The 16,318-nt window shown below is 39.3% G+C and overlaps 3 protein-coding genes across 6 annotated transcripts in view; 2 read left to right on the plus strand and 1 right to left on the minus strand.

Annotated features, from left to right (window-relative positions):
• Positions 1-3,212, plus strand: part of ubfd1 (ubiquitin family domain containing 1) — a 4,552-nt gene extending 1,340 nt beyond the window's left edge. For all 3 annotated transcript variants that reach the window (XM_032537966.1, XM_032537965.1, XM_032537967.1), the window contains 6 exons: positions 360-632; positions 722-930; positions 1,011-1,076; positions 1,241-1,346; positions 1,452-1,534; positions 2,797-3,212. In XM_032537966.1, the coding sequence (XP_032393857.1) occupies positions 360-632; positions 722-930; positions 1,011-1,076; positions 1,241-1,346; positions 1,452-1,534; positions 2,797-2,907 (848 nt within the window). In that variant the 3' untranslated portion in view covers positions 2,908-3,212. The remainder of the gene's footprint in view (positions 1-359; positions 633-721; positions 931-1,010; positions 1,077-1,240; positions 1,347-1,451; positions 1,535-2,796) is intronic.
• A 929-nt stretch (positions 3,213-4,141) lies between these two features.
• On the plus strand, positions 4,142-6,926 carry rmi2 (RecQ mediated genome instability 2). Its single transcript, XM_032537726.1, has 2 exons — positions 4,142-4,545; positions 5,521-6,926. The coding sequence occupies exons 1-2, from the start codon at positions 4,257-4,259 to the stop codon at positions 5,670-5,672; spliced, it is 441 nt and encodes a 146-aa protein (XP_032393617.1). The 5' UTR covers positions 4,142-4,256; the 3' UTR covers positions 5,673-6,926.
• zc3h7a (zinc finger CCCH-type containing 7A) overlaps positions 6,927-16,318 on the minus strand; it is a 14,353-nt gene continuing 4,961 nt past the window's right edge. The window contains exons 5-23 of one of the 2 annotated variants that reach the window (XM_032537725.1): positions 14,626-14,784; positions 13,798-13,878; positions 13,529-13,582; positions 13,401-13,440; positions 12,958-13,301; positions 12,625-12,877; positions 12,465-12,493; positions 12,227-12,371; positions 11,886-12,044; positions 11,315-11,520; positions 10,543-10,643; positions 10,228-10,409; positions 10,020-10,093; positions 9,120-9,253; positions 8,901-9,006; positions 8,687-8,795; positions 8,435-8,568; positions 7,736-7,899; positions 6,927-7,638 (exon numbers count right to left, since the gene is read on the minus strand). In XM_032537725.1, the coding sequence (XP_032393616.1) occupies positions 7,449-7,638; positions 7,736-7,899; positions 8,435-8,568; positions 8,687-8,795; positions 8,901-9,006; positions 9,120-9,253; positions 10,020-10,093; positions 10,228-10,409; positions 10,543-10,643; positions 11,315-11,520; positions 11,886-12,044; positions 12,227-12,371; positions 12,465-12,493; positions 12,625-12,877; positions 12,958-13,301; positions 13,401-13,440; positions 13,529-13,582; positions 13,798-13,878; positions 14,626-14,784 (2,664 nt within the window). In that variant the 3' untranslated portion in view covers positions 6,927-7,448. Of the gene's footprint in view, positions 7,639-7,735; positions 7,900-8,434; positions 8,569-8,686; positions 8,796-8,900; positions 9,007-9,119; positions 9,257-10,019; positions 10,094-10,227; positions 10,410-10,542; positions 10,644-11,314; positions 11,521-11,885; positions 12,045-12,226; positions 12,372-12,464; positions 12,494-12,624; positions 12,878-12,957; positions 13,302-13,400; positions 13,441-13,528; positions 13,583-13,797; positions 13,879-14,625; positions 14,785-16,318 lie in introns of both variants that reach the window. The other variant, XM_032537724.1, reaches the window with a different exon arrangement.

Genomic DNA, 16,318 nt, shown 5'->3' on the forward strand with positions numbered 1-16,318 from the left:
TGTGTGTGTGTGTGTGTGTGTGTGTGTGTGTCCCATTACTTACAGTCCGGCATACATTTCAGTTTCACAATTTAAATTGAACCTTCACTTAATTTGGCTGTATTTTATTGTGATTGCTAAACAAAAGAAAGAACAGATAGGATGCCTAGAAACACAGATATACTCCTCATTGTTTAAAAGTAATTGTAGCAAAACTGACGCATGCTGACTTTCTATGTGGTAAGTAAAACAGGCCAGATGTGTGTTTCTGAATATCTGCATCTATGTGGGAAATTGTGGGACATACTATTTTGAGAACTAACACCTTTGCACTGAATTTCATTGAATGGATCCAAATCAGTGTTTTTATACTGTTCCAGGAAGTGAAGAAGTCATAATGGAAACTGAGGCAAAGCCAAAAGAAGCCGAGCCACTCTGTGAGGATGCTGAAAAAGTTGACACAGAAACTACGTCATACACAGATGCGGGAGACGCCACAACTCAGGACTCTAGTATTAGCAATGGGGACGACGCAGACGGCGAGCAGGAGATGGTGGACTTGAAGATTATCTGGAACAAGAATAAATATGATCTGAAAATTCCTGTTGACAACACCGGAGCCCAACTAAAAGAGAGGATCCACTCACTCACTGGTAAGAACACACAGTAGTTCACCTTTAATAGAGGCTGTCTAGAGTGAAGAGCAAAGCTTACAAATAAATGCTCTCCTACGTATTCCTAGGTCTTCCACCTGCAATGCAGAAAGTGATGTACAAAGGACTGCTTCCAGAGGACAAGACGCTACGTGAAATAAAGATTACAAATGGTGCAAAAATAATGGTGGTAGGATCTACAATAAATGATGTATTAGCTGTGAATACACCCAAAGAGGCTGTTCAGCAAGAAGTTAAGGCTGAAGAAAACAAGAAAGAGCCTTTATGCAGGCAAAAGGTAAGATTAATGGAAGTCTTACAAAGTAGAGTAACATTTTTATGGACTTTTGTGATATTAACCTGGCACTGTTATTTCAGCAACACAGGAAAGTTTTGGACAAAGGTAAACCAGATGACATAATGCCATCTATTAAAGGAACAAAGGTAAGATAAAATCAGATCTGATGAAGGGAGGTCAATCCCTGTTTTTCTTTGTCTTGTGTTGACTGCCACAGCAGTTCAAAGCTGTTTTCACAGATGTATGTTAACTGTATGATTTTAAGACTAGGCACAAAGACTCCCTTTTTTTTTTTTCTTCTTGCTAACAGGAACGATTACCAACAGTGCCTTTATCCGGAATGTTTAACAAGTCCGGAGGAAAAGTTAGACTCACATTCAAACTGGAGCAGGATCAGCTGTGGATCGGAACAAAGGGTAGGAATACAGTCAGCCTTATTTTTTTTGTTGCTAAATTCACTGTAACACAAAGATACTGAGTATTAAAAATGTCTTCATTTTTGTGTGTGTTCATCTCTACAGAGAGAACAGAGAAAGTCCCAATGGGCTCCATTAAAAACGTAGTGTCTGAGCCCATCGAAGGCCATGAGGACTACCACATGATGGTGAGTGTTCTTGCTGCTACTTGCATGTCAGACTTATCTTTCTATGAAAAGTTGTAATGCCAAATCCTCTGAGGTGGACACAAGTGTGCAGATGGGTCATGTAGCTAAGCAAAATAATAAGGTAAGGTTTCTATGATAATTATATAGGGAACAGCTAAAGAACAGACTTGATATGTTTGTTGTGGTATGAAATGTTCAGTTTGGTTATTTTTGTCTATAAAAGTTATTTTTTGTGAGTGAACAGTGCAGGTTGAGCAGTGTCGCTGCAGTGTGTGTGTGCTTCAGAGTGAAGGGGCTCGTCATTTGCTGTTTTGGGCTCTGCCATGGAGCAGGAAATGTCAGCACTTTCTCTAGATTAACCTTTCTCTCTAAAGGAAGCTGTGTCCTTCTTTGTCTGTGAAATAGAAATCCCAGAGATCTCTTTTTAAGAGAACAAAATAGTGTTATTATAACAGCATATAGACTATGGTTAAGGAGAGTGTAGTAAAGCTCAGTTGAATAACTGTGTTTTTGGATTTGATGTTTTGATGAATGGGAGGTAAACAAGACCAGAAAGTCATCTAAAAACTTTAAATGTTGTAAAAGCTGACAGTATAATGCTGTGGACGTCATGTCAATGTCAAGTGCATTCAAGTAAAAAAATTTAAAATGTGAGACTATTTCCAAATTAACATGCTTCCTTGTTGTTGAAGTTTTCTACCACCTCCCACTGACTAAACATATAAATTAGAGAGATTGGGCTGTGGAGCCAAATAACAATGTGTGGCAGTTTATTCCTGCATAGTTCTGCTGTCTTTCATGGTCACAGTACGTACACTGGACCGAAGCAGTCCAAGGACAGAGTAGTGGAATTACAATGACAATGGTTTGTGTTGTGTTTGCTATTTGCTCAAAGCATGTTTTTGCGTCACTGAGGAGTTGATAATGTATGAGGAAGAGAAGTTTTTCCTCTAAAGCAACAAGCCCATCATTTTTATCCGTGATCCACTCTGTTTACTTTTTTTTTTGTACTAATTGAAAAGAAGTACTTCATTCTTTTTTGCATTTCAGAATGGCTTTTGGGGTGATTAAGTGGGATGTAATATACTGCAAAGGAATGTGTCTTTTTGATTGAGAGGTGTTAGTAGAGGCAGTATATTACACACAGCTATCAGGTCTTTGAATGTTTTGATTTGTTTGTAGTTACAGTTTTGTTTGTAGAATATGTGAACATCTATAAAATCATTAAACATGCTTAATGTTGTTTTTTTTTCCACTTGTAGGCTTTTCAGTTGGGTCCAACAGAAGCGTCTCAATATTGGGTCTACTGGGTGCCTGTCCAGTTTGTCGATGCAATCAAAGACACAGTCCTTGGAAAATGGCAGTATTTCTAATGTGCCTCTTTTTTTGAACTGGGATTGAGAGGGAGAGCCAATGAAAAATGAAAGTGGAGTCAACAGTGAGGCTTAAGGAACTTCTTGGAATTCATTCAAAGGAAACGGATGGATGCCTGTGGACTAATCATATTGTTTTTAGGCTAAAAGTGCACTATGTGGCAGCATAACATTTCTCAGCCCTGTTGATCATTCAAGGTTTTCAGCAAATCCAAGGGAAAATGGTGAAACAATTGTACAGAAATTGCTAACACTTTTCTTCAGTTATTCTTAAAGAAATAAAATTATTTAATGAAATGAATGCACTAGGGCATTAATGTTGTCTGTCTGTGTTCAGTGTTGTATCCTCCCAAACCTCAACATTTATTTTTTTGATTTACTTGGTTAGAGACCAAAGTTTTGCACATTTGAGCAATGCAAGCCTTCCCAGTCTCTTTGCAAAACGGCTCAAACTCTAGTAGTATATGTATCTTTAAGTGAACAGCAACAGACCCTCCCACAAATAGTGGATTAGATTGAGGTCTGGACTTGGCCACCCCAGGACTTTAACATTGGTCTTTTACAGGGTTATTGTTGTCCAAGTAGTAGTTCCCTTGCACAACGCAGCATATTTCCCTGCAGGGTTTCTCTCTATTTAGAGGGCCTTCCAATCCTGCTGTGATGTGGTGTATGGTGTTTGACTAATATTAAACATAGCTTTTAGTATGACGGGCATAGGCACATGCTTTACCTTAGTCTTAGACCATAGAACTGTTTCCATATACTCAAAACTCAGAAATGATAATGGTTAAAAAAAAGAAGCACATTAACCATACAAACTTTCCTATTTCCCTGTTCATTACTGGGGTAAGTGAAAAAAAAAAATATATATATATAACAGTAAAATATGTTCATATTTGTCTAAACACATTGAGGTGACAAAAAACTAATTCTAGTAAAAATAAATGTATTGAAGTCAAAATCAAATATTAAAGGTGCATGTTATATATGGCAAATGTTAAAAAATGAAAGATGAAACTCGTTTATAAGCCTGACCTTCCTACAGTAAAGCGGTCGGTGTGTGTGGTTCTTAATGCACAACTTATCCCCAAAATACTCTATTATTATTCCTAAAATGATTCTCAAAAAGGAATTGTTACAGTGGGCAACTTCACGGTGTGTGGTTGACGGTCAGACTGAGAGAATGCTTTTACTCTGAAGGATTTTAGACCGGAAGTGCATGTGTTGCTTTCGTGGAACACGCCCACAACTTCCAGTGTAACACCAGTGGCGGGACCAGAGAGAGAGTCCGACGCGGGTAATGCAAACTTTTAATTCTTTGGACAACCGTTAGACGGTAGCAGTTGGTAATGTACAAAACGGCGACAACAACCGTACAGAGGAAACGCCCACCGCCGGTTAAAATATTATCCGGTCAGCTAAGGACGGCAGAGAGCCGGGGGACAAACGACATCGGGGATGGGTGCGTTATCAGGCTGGGCAGGGGCCGCTTTCTGCTGGTGTCACTGGTGTGGATGCAGGGAACTGTCCTGGAGGTCCAGCTGGACAGGGACACCGTGCTGCTGATGGACGAGACGGGAACCTTTGCTGTTCAAGGCGTCAACAACATCCCCAAAGGGAAGCCGTGTCTGACCCAAGGTAAAGTTGGTTTCTGAAATGACCAATAAATCAGATTAAAGCAGTGTGTTTTCAGGTGTGATAAAACGGTATTCGTTTTTTCTTTTTTTTTATACAAGAATACTCTAGATTGATAAAAAAATAAATAAAAAGGTCAACATTACAAAAACATTCCATTCGAGACGTACGGACCAACAAACCCAAAACTCAAAGAAGTTACATTTTTAATATAACAAAATAGAAAAAGCAGCAACGCCTTAAAATAAGCCAGAATCAGACGATGTTTATATTATATGAAATTGTTTTCTTGAAAAATGACTTGATCATTATCAAAATAGTTGTTTTTTTTATTCATAGGCTACCAATTGATTAACCGACTAATGTTGCAGCTCTAAATTTACATAATAAGTATGTTTCTTGTGTATAGGGGGCCTGTGTCTAAACAATATGAGCTTCAATTTGTCTTTCTTTTCGCCCCAGGGCAAAACACTGTTAATGTAAACGACTTCACTGCTTTTCCTCTGTCCACATCTTGTAACACAAGATAAATCCAGGTCTAGATAAAAGCTGTACTAAAATATAGATCTGGATTTAGATTACATGTACACCTCCGCTAAACAAGCATCGTCTGCTGTGAGAAAGGTCTGTTAGGCCTTGGAGGGTATTACACTGTAAATGCATTAACTTAACAGCTTTTTACCTTCCACCACTACCAATTCTGTATGGTTTATCTTACTATTTAGTGTCAGAATCAGACCAGTGTCTTTTGTTTAAGAGTAATAATTCAGTGATTCCTGTTCTATCTATATGGAAGTCTACCACACCCAGACATGATAACTGCAAATTGTGTGCTGGAAGCAGGAACATTAATCTTAAAAACAATGAGTGCACATGAATATCTATCTGAAAGACAGCCGCGTCTCCCCCATATCACCGTCCTTGTTTCCTTGAATCTATTGTCACTGAACAATTGGCCATCTGCTGCTGTTTTTACAGGCAAATATGTCATGGTGATGGGTGTCATCCAGGCCGTCTCCCCAGAGCCTGTCATCCGCGCAGTGAAGATGGCAGACCTCTCGGAGCTCGCCGCACATCACAGGCAGATGTGGAAGCTGGAGGTGGAGGACCTGCAGCAGGTGCTGGCCTGAATGCAAGACTGTTGGTGCAAACGTCGGCTCGCTGGTGGCAGGATGACCTGCTCCTGTCATATCCAGGCCGACCATTCTAGTGATTCTTGACTAATGGGGAAAAAGAAAAAAAACAACAACAGGACTGCACAGCAGATTCTGCTTGATGTCAGGCTTCTGACTGGAAGGTATTATGCAGGAGTGACAAAGACTTAGACATGGGAAAATGACCTGATTTTTGCATACAGCATTACTTGGCTCCTACTCAAAGAATCTTATAGAGAAGAAGTGGAGCTGCAGGCTTCTTATTACCTCTATAAATGATCTGGTAACACACTGAGAGAAAAGTGACATCCAGATAAAGGGGCATCTTGTATCATAGGAAGCGTCTTGTCAGATTATACCGCTAGCATTGTTATACTTTGGCATTCATTTGGCATAGATATAAGATGTGTATACAAATATTAAATAAAGATTAGAATTTTCAAGGGCTCCACCTACTTTTCTCTACTAAAAACAGATATGTATGCATACTGTTAGAGGATTAACAAATTAAGATTGTTGTTAAAACCCATTTTTCAAAAACAAAATATTAAACTCCATCTTGATTTCAGCAGAAAACCATTAAATCCCATTGCAAAAATGTTATCCAAGTTCATTTCTGCCAGTGACAGACTGTGGTGGAATGTAACCGAGTGAATTTATGTCAAGTACAATTGAGTTACATGTACTATATTATGCATTTCCATTTCATTGTACTTTATACTTACACCTTGGGCTGGGTATCGCTAAAAAATGTTTGATCCGTTCCTTAACGATACTTTTTTCGAGAGCCCACTTTTGAAAAATCCATTTCAACAAAAATAAATTACATTACACATTATGGCAAAATCTTATTTTTCAGCACCTACGACGTGGGCTCCATCTCTGCGCAACGTAGTCTTTCGTGCATGCCTCTACAACGTGTAACATTAGACAGCCAATCAGCAGCATTTTTAGATCTTGGTAGAAGCATGCTGTATTCTTATTGGCTCACTGACACCGATTAGATTTACACCTTAGGTTTTAAAGCAGTATACATATTATAGAATAACAGTCACAGAGTACTATAGAATGTAAGTATTTTGCTAATACCTCAAGGTGTTCAGTACAGGACTTTTACTTGTAATGAAATGTGTCCAGTTTGGTGTTACTTCTTTAAATTACCAAGCAGATCTGAATACTTGCCCCACTGGTTACAGATGTGTAATTAATAAAACAGCAGTTTAACACAGATTAAGAAAAGAAGCTTTATTTGGTGTGGTGCCCATTACACTGGTAACACTATTAGATAAATGGAAAGGGAAAATGACCTATGATGACAGATTAAAAATAAGAGTTTTAACTGAACTCTCAATTTAAGTATTCCATACTTAGAACATATTTAAAGTAAAGGTCATTAACATATACAAACTGCTTATGAGACGAAATTACTTTGTCAACTGTATCTGAACACATCTCTGATCAAGGTTCACACATGCTACTTTCAGCACCATTTTCAGATATTCTAATGACTGGCGCATAGCAAAGCTTACAAGTGTCTCCCACTCATTTTGTTGTTATCAATAACACTTCTGTAGATCAGATGAGAGTAATCCAGCCACCAATCAGAGGGCCGGTCCTGAACCCGCTCTTTAAAATCATGCTGCGATCAGGCAGTTCCCTGTGCACCTAGGAGGCCCTCGAGGATCACCTGACTTTAGACTGATTTGAATACTGCATTATTTGCAACTGAGCTTGAATATTGTCATCATATCATTATATAATGTCTTTAAGCAGAAAACTGTATTTTCCAAAGTCATTGTCATTGGGTGCTATAAGATGGTCTTTTCTGGCTTTGGCAAGTTTCATCAAAAGGAATTCCCTGCGCTCCATCCACTCTTTTAGTTCCTGGTCCCCGTGTGCCAGCTTACACAACTCATCCTCTGTGCATGTGCCTTTGAGGAACCTATCAGAACACAAAATTAAAAAGGTCAGCCATCAAAAACCACTGGACTCCGACTGGTAACCAGAGGCATAGTGTGTTCCGTGGCTACTGATCTTACCTCTCACAAACTTTGAAAGTTCCTGTGGGAAACCGATACTGCCAGCAGTTCTGATCATCCTCAGAGTTGAAAACTCTGTCTTTGTGTTTTTCTGAAGTAATATGCTGCTGCCACTGCTTCTCACTGTTGCAGTTTTTACCACACAGCCAACAGTGATTCCCAGCCTGCGAAAACACATGGAGCCACCTCATGTAAACAAATGACTTATTACCATCCTTTCGTTAATCATTCAAAGCGGGGCTGGGCGATATGGAGAAAATCAAACATCACGATACTGAGACAATATTGTAGGGTCAACTATTGGTACCTTCACAACATATATACACAATGAGATTTCTGATGAACTCATCATCACTAATGTGGATATGTGGATAATAACTAAGTGGGTAAAGGCAAGACCTAGGGAGACCAGCTTGGAAATGTCTGGTAAGTTCAGAAAATACATTTCCTTTTCAGTTATGCAGCCATTAAAACCAGAAAAAGATGGCACTTATGCCATATTGCAATATCTAAAAACTAAGATGATATATGTATTATTGACATTGTTCAGCCCTAATTCAAAATTGTCAATTCCACATATTCCAACTACTAAATGATTAGCTACCCAAAAAAAAAGCAATACACCACCGCTGCTAATGAGTCTGTGTTTGTGACCAGATTAAAAACAGTGAGTCATGCTTGCTGGGCTTTTAAACTCACCACTTCTTCAGCGTAGTCTGTTGGCATGTGGATCTGTTTGCCATTCTCCCTGACAGAGTTATTGGAGGTCTCCTCACCCCAGCCAGGCTTCTGGGACTGCAGCCACTGCTCATAAAGCTGGTCCATATCTGGAACTAAACAAGGGGATAAAATGAGCGACTTCTGTTGGTGCATAACATACCAATTATGTTCTAATAAAGTACTAATTCAATTCTATCAAGTACGAGAGCCCATCTCCTCAACATCACTCACTGTTGTTTTCCTTCATGTAGGTCCAAAGGTCTCTTTCTTCTACACTGTGGGCAAATGTGCAATTCCCAATGTACTGACACTTTTTGCCAGCTGTCACGTGCATGCAAATCTAAACAAAGGAAAAATAACATTTGGTGACCATTGCAGGAGATTAGTTTTATTCCGAAACACACAGAACAAACAACCATGGAGCAGAAAAGTGTTTGGCACGTACCTCAAATTGAGATGGGATGGGTTTTTTGGTTGGGAGTGGTCTAACTGTTGTCCACTTTTTCCTTTCATGGGAACTTACAAGCACCACACGCCTGTCTTTGGCCCACCTGAGACAGAAAGACCGAGACTGAGTGTGTGGTGATGTATTGGATGGCACCGTTTCACTTATCTATTCACCGCCGGTCTACATGGCATGTGTTGAAGACTTAGTAATACTCACGTGTGTCTCGCCTTGGCAGAGCAATACTTCTTGTTTTTGTCAGCTTCACTTAGTTGGCCATTTCTCCAACACTGGCCACAAACAAACATCATCTTCAGATTTGGAGGCCCGAACCTTCTCTGTGCAGTGGAAAGCTGCTGATGAAATATGAGGGACTGGTCAAAATCTTTGTTATTAACACAAAGCAACAGTGAAACAACTAGAAGGTTTAGCCAGAACATACACACACTAACCCTCCTGTTTGTCTGTTTTCAAAGTTTCTATATCAGAACATTTGGGTTTCTTTCAAGCAAATTGCCCAAAAGTAACAAAGTTCCATGAAATGCTCTTCACAAGTCAAATTTAATTTGATTTGTACTTGTCTGGCGACTGCAACTTTTTATTATTTTTCTTATATAGATCGAATATTAACTTATCAGAATCCAGCATTGAATTGTTCTAGAGAGAATCTAAGAAATAGATTATTCTTCCCACCCCTTCGTTTTATTGAATTTTGGGTGTTTTAATTTGATAGAATTATTCTGACTTAACTTTGACTTATCCAATAATATCCTCTGATCTTAATTAGTAAATAATTCACACTTTCTGCTTTTTAACAAACATATTAGCATTAGCATATTAGCAAGAGGTTTATTGACCATAATTTCCAAAAATCAATGTAAAAATAGTGGTTATAAATTGTTAGGGTATACTAGTGGTAGTGGGGAAAAAGAAAGCAATGAAAACGTTAAAATGCTACAAAAAATTCAAAGAGACAAAAACGATTTTTAAAAAGTGGCTAAATAAGTGACAAAAAAAAAAAAAAAAGTGTTAGTTTACAATTTTGAGCCAGAAGGACAATACAAGGGGTTCGCAATTTTGAATTATGAAGCAGCAAGCGAGTCCTCGAGTTGGGCTTACCTGGGCTCCTTGCAACGATGCCGTTGCATTCCAAAACTTCTTCGCCTCTTGGACAATACTTTCATGAGTGATACCTATAATGATAAAAAAAAAAAGTAAACAAGTAAAAATCATTAAATTATATTAAATTCTGCATTGACAAATATTGCAAAAGGTGTTTTGGAAGGACAGTGTTCCGGCCCTTGGGAGAGCTCTTTAAAAAGCTTACCGAGCTCGTGCTGCATCATCCAGACCTTGAGCTCGATGAGGCTGTGGGCGTAGAAGCAGTCGTCCTCTCTCACGCAGCCGTAGCGCACTTCATGGCGACAAAGATCCAGCTGGCACTGAGGACTCAGCGGTCTGATTTTGGAATAACGGACTGTGTTCTCCTTCAAAATGTGGACCAGGCACCTAAGAGACAGAGTGTCCATACGTTGAGTGTCTCCTGCTCCAATTCCCTCCTAGATTTGCTCAAGGTATTGTGTGCTTTGGTAGATAACGTAGATAACTAGTTCATGAGACAAATGATGGTGGAATGACTTACTTATGATCCTCAAAGTCATGCTTGGTCACTGGATGAGAGCAAAGTGATGAGTCATCTTTGTTGGTTTTGCTGATTATTCTAGGTTTATGGTCAAAGCACACCTGCAAATTGAAGGTTTTTAATATTCTATAAAAACAGATTTACTACAGTAATGACTACATTTGCTGCAAAATAAGAATATTCCATCAAATATCACTCTAAAACTAACAATGGATCAAAGTCTACCAGCTACTAAGGAGCACCACAGAAAGCAAGAAACTAAGCTCCAATGAAAAGCACAGCATAGCATTCATCACATTAAAAGTTTTGTATTTATTGGCAATATTTCAATTTTACTCTGGGAAAAGAAAAACGGTGACTATAAATGTACATATGAATAAATGTAACAAACATCTTTGGGAGGTAAATATCATTTTCTATGGAGCCCCCCTGGGGTCAGCTGAGAGTAATTGATCCCGGAAGTTCAAATCTGTGAATATCTTCCCTACTTTGCTCATGTTTATAACACCAAGGGAACAGATTTGTATTCTGTGCGCACGTTTTAGTTTTTTTTTTTATCTCAGCTGACCTCAGGGGGGCTCTGTACATTTACAATGAGACAAGCATTTTTTTTTATTCTCCTCACACTGGAATAAAAAAACAACGCTGCCAACGGGCGTCATTGCCAACATCAGGTTCCAGCAGCGGCAGCACCGTTATTGTTCTAAATGAAATGCACACCACCACCACAACACTCTGAGGTCATTAGTTTTGAAATTAAATAAATACTCACTCCACAGAGAAACATGAATATCCCATGATGCTCCTGTAAGATCTTGGGGACAGTCAACCTGATGTTGGAGTTGGGCCCATAAGGATCGAAGAGTAGCTCTCTGGAGATAAATCCTTTCCGCTCCAGAGTCCAAACATCAATCTCTTCCTGGCAGTATGCAAATGTGCAGTGGCCGGGGTACAGGCACTCTTTTCCAATAGCCACTTCTGAAACACCACATGTAACATTTTAGCATTAGCTATTATTAGCATTAGCGCAAAAGCAAAATTTAAAAGTGACCGCAGCTGTGCAAATGCTCCTTGAGTAATGTGAATATTCCTTTGTATGCCTAACACATAAGGTTAGGTAGGGAAATATAAACCAACGAGGAAGTAATGGGGAAAATTTAGCCACACTTAGTATATTATTTTTTTTAACCAATAATCTGTATTACAAAAAAAGTCATCTATTAATTTTTTTTTCTCCAGGACAATCAAACTAATGGGATTTGTGGGTTAAAAAAAAAGTAGTAAAAAGTAATATGGAGGCAAAAGCAGGAAAGCAATGAAATGTACAGATTTATAAATGTTACCTTTGCAAATGTAATAAGGTCCAACATATTGGGTTTTTGTTGGTCGGGGCCGAATGAGCTTCCACAACTTGTCTGGCAAATGTTTGATTCTGCCAAGTAAAGCGTCCTTTTTGCATTTATGCTCTTCTGTATGAAGTGTGTAATCCAACACACCGGGCCCTGTGGTTATAAAAATAGATAACAGATTGATTTACACAGACAGACACAGAGAGAGAGAGAGAGAGAGAGAGAGAGAGAGAGAGAGAGAGAGAGAGAGAGAGAGAGAGAGAGAGAGAGAGAGAGAGAGAGACAGAGAGACAGAGAGACAGAGAGACAGACAGACACATACAAACACCACTCACCAGTTTTAACGTAGCAGACAGAGCAGGCTTGTTTGAACTCATGTGTATCAGCTAAGGGGTTCTTTGCCAAGTCTACAGCAGCAGGAAGACCCTTCACTTCAGGCATGCCCACAGCCATTCCCATTGGGGCTTCATTATTGTTCAGCTGGTTTAAAAAAAATAGATGAAATGTGAATTATTTCACCGTAAAAGCCTGTAACAATATCTAGGCTGGGAATAATGAATACTAAACAGTTACCTGTGGAAGGAATGGATTCTGAGCATAATCTGTCATTTTAACAGAGAGGGAAAAAGAGTAATGTATTGGTCAGCTGATATTTATTTATCAATAGACTTTCTTTTGTTTGAAACAAAGTAAAGCCCTGTGATAAAGCAGGCCAGGTAACAAAGTAGCCTACCTGTTTTATAGTCGTTCAAGGAGAGACTATCCAGGGAGTCCAGTGGTGGGGGGAGCCTGGAAAAAGTGTCTACACCAAAATACGTACTTGACCCCGACTTGTGATACAGCGGGGGCAGGGTCACGGTGCACTGCTGGGTACTGCTGTGGAGAAATGAGTTGATGTGAGGTGGCATCAGGAATGAACTCGACATGGAACTGCCCGAGGCGATACTGGTTGGCAGAGGGAGAGGCCCCTTCATGGTGGGTATAACCTGAAACAAGAGACAAACAAGCGTCACACTTGAGCTCAGATCTGGACACGTCGTCACATTTACCGTATCTGTTCACTGACCATGGCTGACTCTGGACCAGCTTGGTCCAGTAGATCATCTAGGTCGTCCCCAATGATGTCTGCGTCAAAATCTTGACTTGTTTCAAGCATCATACAAGGCTTGCTGGTTCTGCACCCATTTACAAATGTGGGCACGGGAAGGGGGGCCGCCGTGGATACAGACATAGGCTTGGGAACGGACTCGAAGCCCGGCGGCTCAGACAGGGATACAGACGAGATAGTGTTTTTGGGGAGAAGTTCATCCACCACTGCCTCATTTAGAGCCGGGTGCGTTGCCATTGGAGCTTGGCTTGGAGCTGGGGCAAGAGGCAAAACACTGCTATCCTGGGTTAGCTGAGGCACTTCTAAAAAAAACACATCAGGGAGAAAATATGCCGAGTCATTTCTTTTTCTTACCCTTTAAATGAACAAACCATAGCTCCAATCAAAGGCATTCAACTTACCAATTTCTATATCTTCAACTGAAGGCGAGCCATGGGGAAACTGAATGCAGAAGAAATGTATTAAACAATGTATTATAGGTAGAGTGTAGATATATTTTGTCATATGCATTTTAGATGGTTATGACTACCTTTTCACATGACGCATCCTGATAATTTGATCCTCGCAAAACATTCAAGGCAGGCTGTTAAAACAGAATTAACTACATTAAATCTTAAAACATTAAAACTTAAAGTTTGTTTTATAGCAGGACAGCCTTGGGGTGCACACTATGTGCAAAGAAATGTCTAAATTTTCTGAAAGCCATAAATCTGAGAAGAAAAAAAATTCCTTCATAAATAATAAAAGAAATAGGCCAAGTCTCATGAAGGTATGAAATAGTTCCTGAGACACACGTACCTTACTCCTTATGTAAGCTTTACGGATTTTCAATCCCAAAATTTTGGCAAGGTCCTGAGTCAGCTGTGTGACACTGGTATCCTGGGGAAACAGTGCAAATTGACAGTGTTTCTTTAAACACAATCACTGCCTCTGATCGTTGTTCATTTTCAGTAATGGATTATTTTCTGCTTTCCTTAATATATCGTATCAAAAGTATTTTCTTTTTTTACCCCATCTGCAAGGATTTTATTTTGCACATACGTATTTTTGTGAAACTTGCTTTTATGAATCAAGACTCCGGTCATTGTGCGTTCATTTCAGCAACCAGTGCTGTTGTCGGTTGCCTTTGAAACGATTATTTTATCATAATGAGGAGAGGTTGTCTATAATCTTGTCGTTCCTGCGACAACAGATCCAGAATGATACTCCTCTCCATATTTAGTATGATTCAGTGTGTGTTTTTGTAAAGTAAAAGAATTAAAAAAAAAGGGTAATGTATATTAGTATTGGCCAGTGCAACACGGAAAAGTCTCTTAAACCTTAAATTAAATGTGGTTGCCTTTTACACTGAAGTTGGACTGAGATCACTTTTACTTAAATTTGCCTGAAAATGTTTCAATTTAAAAACAGTCCCACAAAAATGAACACTCACACAACAATGAACTGAGTGTCAGGCAACACGCCAGAAACATCTAGACTCCACTGGGCGTGCTGCTCCTTCAGGCAGCCCGGTCAGCATTTCATTTTGCTTAATTTTTGTCAATTTTGCAGAGACAGTGAAGCGAGTGAGTGGATCTCCTGCACATGTGGATAGACAACATACAACACGCAGATGTTACACGTTACCTGAGGCACTGCTAGAGAGCATTTGGCAACAGCCTCATAGGCCTCTTGATGTCTCCCCATCTCCTTCAAGGATTTTGCTTTTCTGTACAGCGCTTTGTAGTTCCCCTCGTTCAACTGAAGAGCCTTTTCACAGTCTTCTAATGCTTGGTCATACAGTCCCTAAAAACAAGACATGACCCAGTTAGGAAAGTCATATTTAACCATTGTGCTGAAGTGAACAGAGAACATAGAAACCACAGTTTAATCATAACTTGACTTTCTGTGTTCGGTGAGTTGAGAAAGGTATGCGTGTGCTTTCCCTGAAGTAGAGTGTTTTTTTTTGTATTGCCATGTAACATGACGAACACCGACAGGAAAGAGGAACTGAATTTTGCTCTGAAAGCATCAATTATTCCCAAATGGGGATTTGCTAATTGGATCCTGAGTTTCTCAAGAGATTTTTAGATTTCTGACAACAGTGGCTTGGTCATTTGACGCCAAAAGACACACAATTTATCACGGGAACATACTGTATGTCGTGGTATGCTATTCCTTTTTAATTCTGTTTTAGACCTGTAGAGAATGCTGTCATTCACCCCCTTTGATAAGATTTACAGTACTTTCAGATCACGCTGTCATAAAACATGTCATATCAAGTCTAAAAGAACGTGTAAAGCGTCACTGTGCATCGCATGATGTTGAATTTGATTATACTACAAGTAGTCATTTCGTTGTCAAAGACCACTTTCCATACTTAAGTAGAAGTGCAGATACTTGTGTTAAAAAAATACTCTGGAAAAAGTAGAAGTACTGATTTAACTTCTTTATTCAAGTAAAAGTAATAAAGTACAGACTTGGAAATGTACGTAAAGTATAAAAGTAAAAGTAGCCTTGCAAGCTGAGAAACTTCAGTGGAGAAAAGGCTCCTTATATGCCATTGGCTACATTTTAAATGGATGTCTGCCAATAGGCATAAAACATCACATATCATTATTGAGACAGAGACTGGGACTCCAGGTTAATACGACTGAGTAGCAAGATATGAATTCAGCTCAGTTTAATCTTCCCCTTAACATTTAAAAGAATGAGAAGAATATGTGTGCTCAGATATGGCTTCTGGAGAGAAAATAAAAGTATAACATTTGAATTACTAAACTGACATTAATTAAAAAGTTCCCCAGCACATTGGCCAGGAGTTGTTCTTAACGCCTACTATCTCAAACATCTCTCTCAGATAAGGACAAGGATGATTGAGAATGTCTTGCTTCTCTTCTGCCGAATCTCTGTGATCTCCGTTATCTTCATTTTCAATCATGTCACCGTCCATACTACTATGTAATTAACGGTAGCGCCATCAAGCCGCAATGATTTGCCGTGAATGAATGCAGAATGCCGTTGAATCTGTTGAGTCGTCTTGTAGTGGTGCGTCAAGTGTAACGTACAGTACTGTATATTCCCATTCAATTACACTGAATTCGGTATTGATGACGTAAACAATAACTCCAGTGAAATTATTTGAAACATTAGTGAGGACTAGATGAGGACTGTATTTAAAGCTGATTCTGGTTTCCAACTTCACCCCAAGTGTGTGTCTGTTAAAACACGGACGGAGACAACTTCTCTCAGTTAATGCTTTATTACAATCAAGCAACAGTACAAACATGGGCATGGGTAGCTGTGCTATGGTAAGCGCTTTGAGTAGTCGTTAAGACTA

The sequence above is a fragment of the Etheostoma spectabile genome, chromosome 15 (assembly GCF_008692095.1).
Source record: "Etheostoma spectabile isolate EspeVRDwgs_2016 chromosome 15, UIUC_Espe_1.0, whole genome shotgun sequence".
Classification (NCBI taxonomy): Eukaryota; Metazoa; Chordata; class Actinopteri; order Perciformes; family Percidae; genus Etheostoma; species Etheostoma spectabile.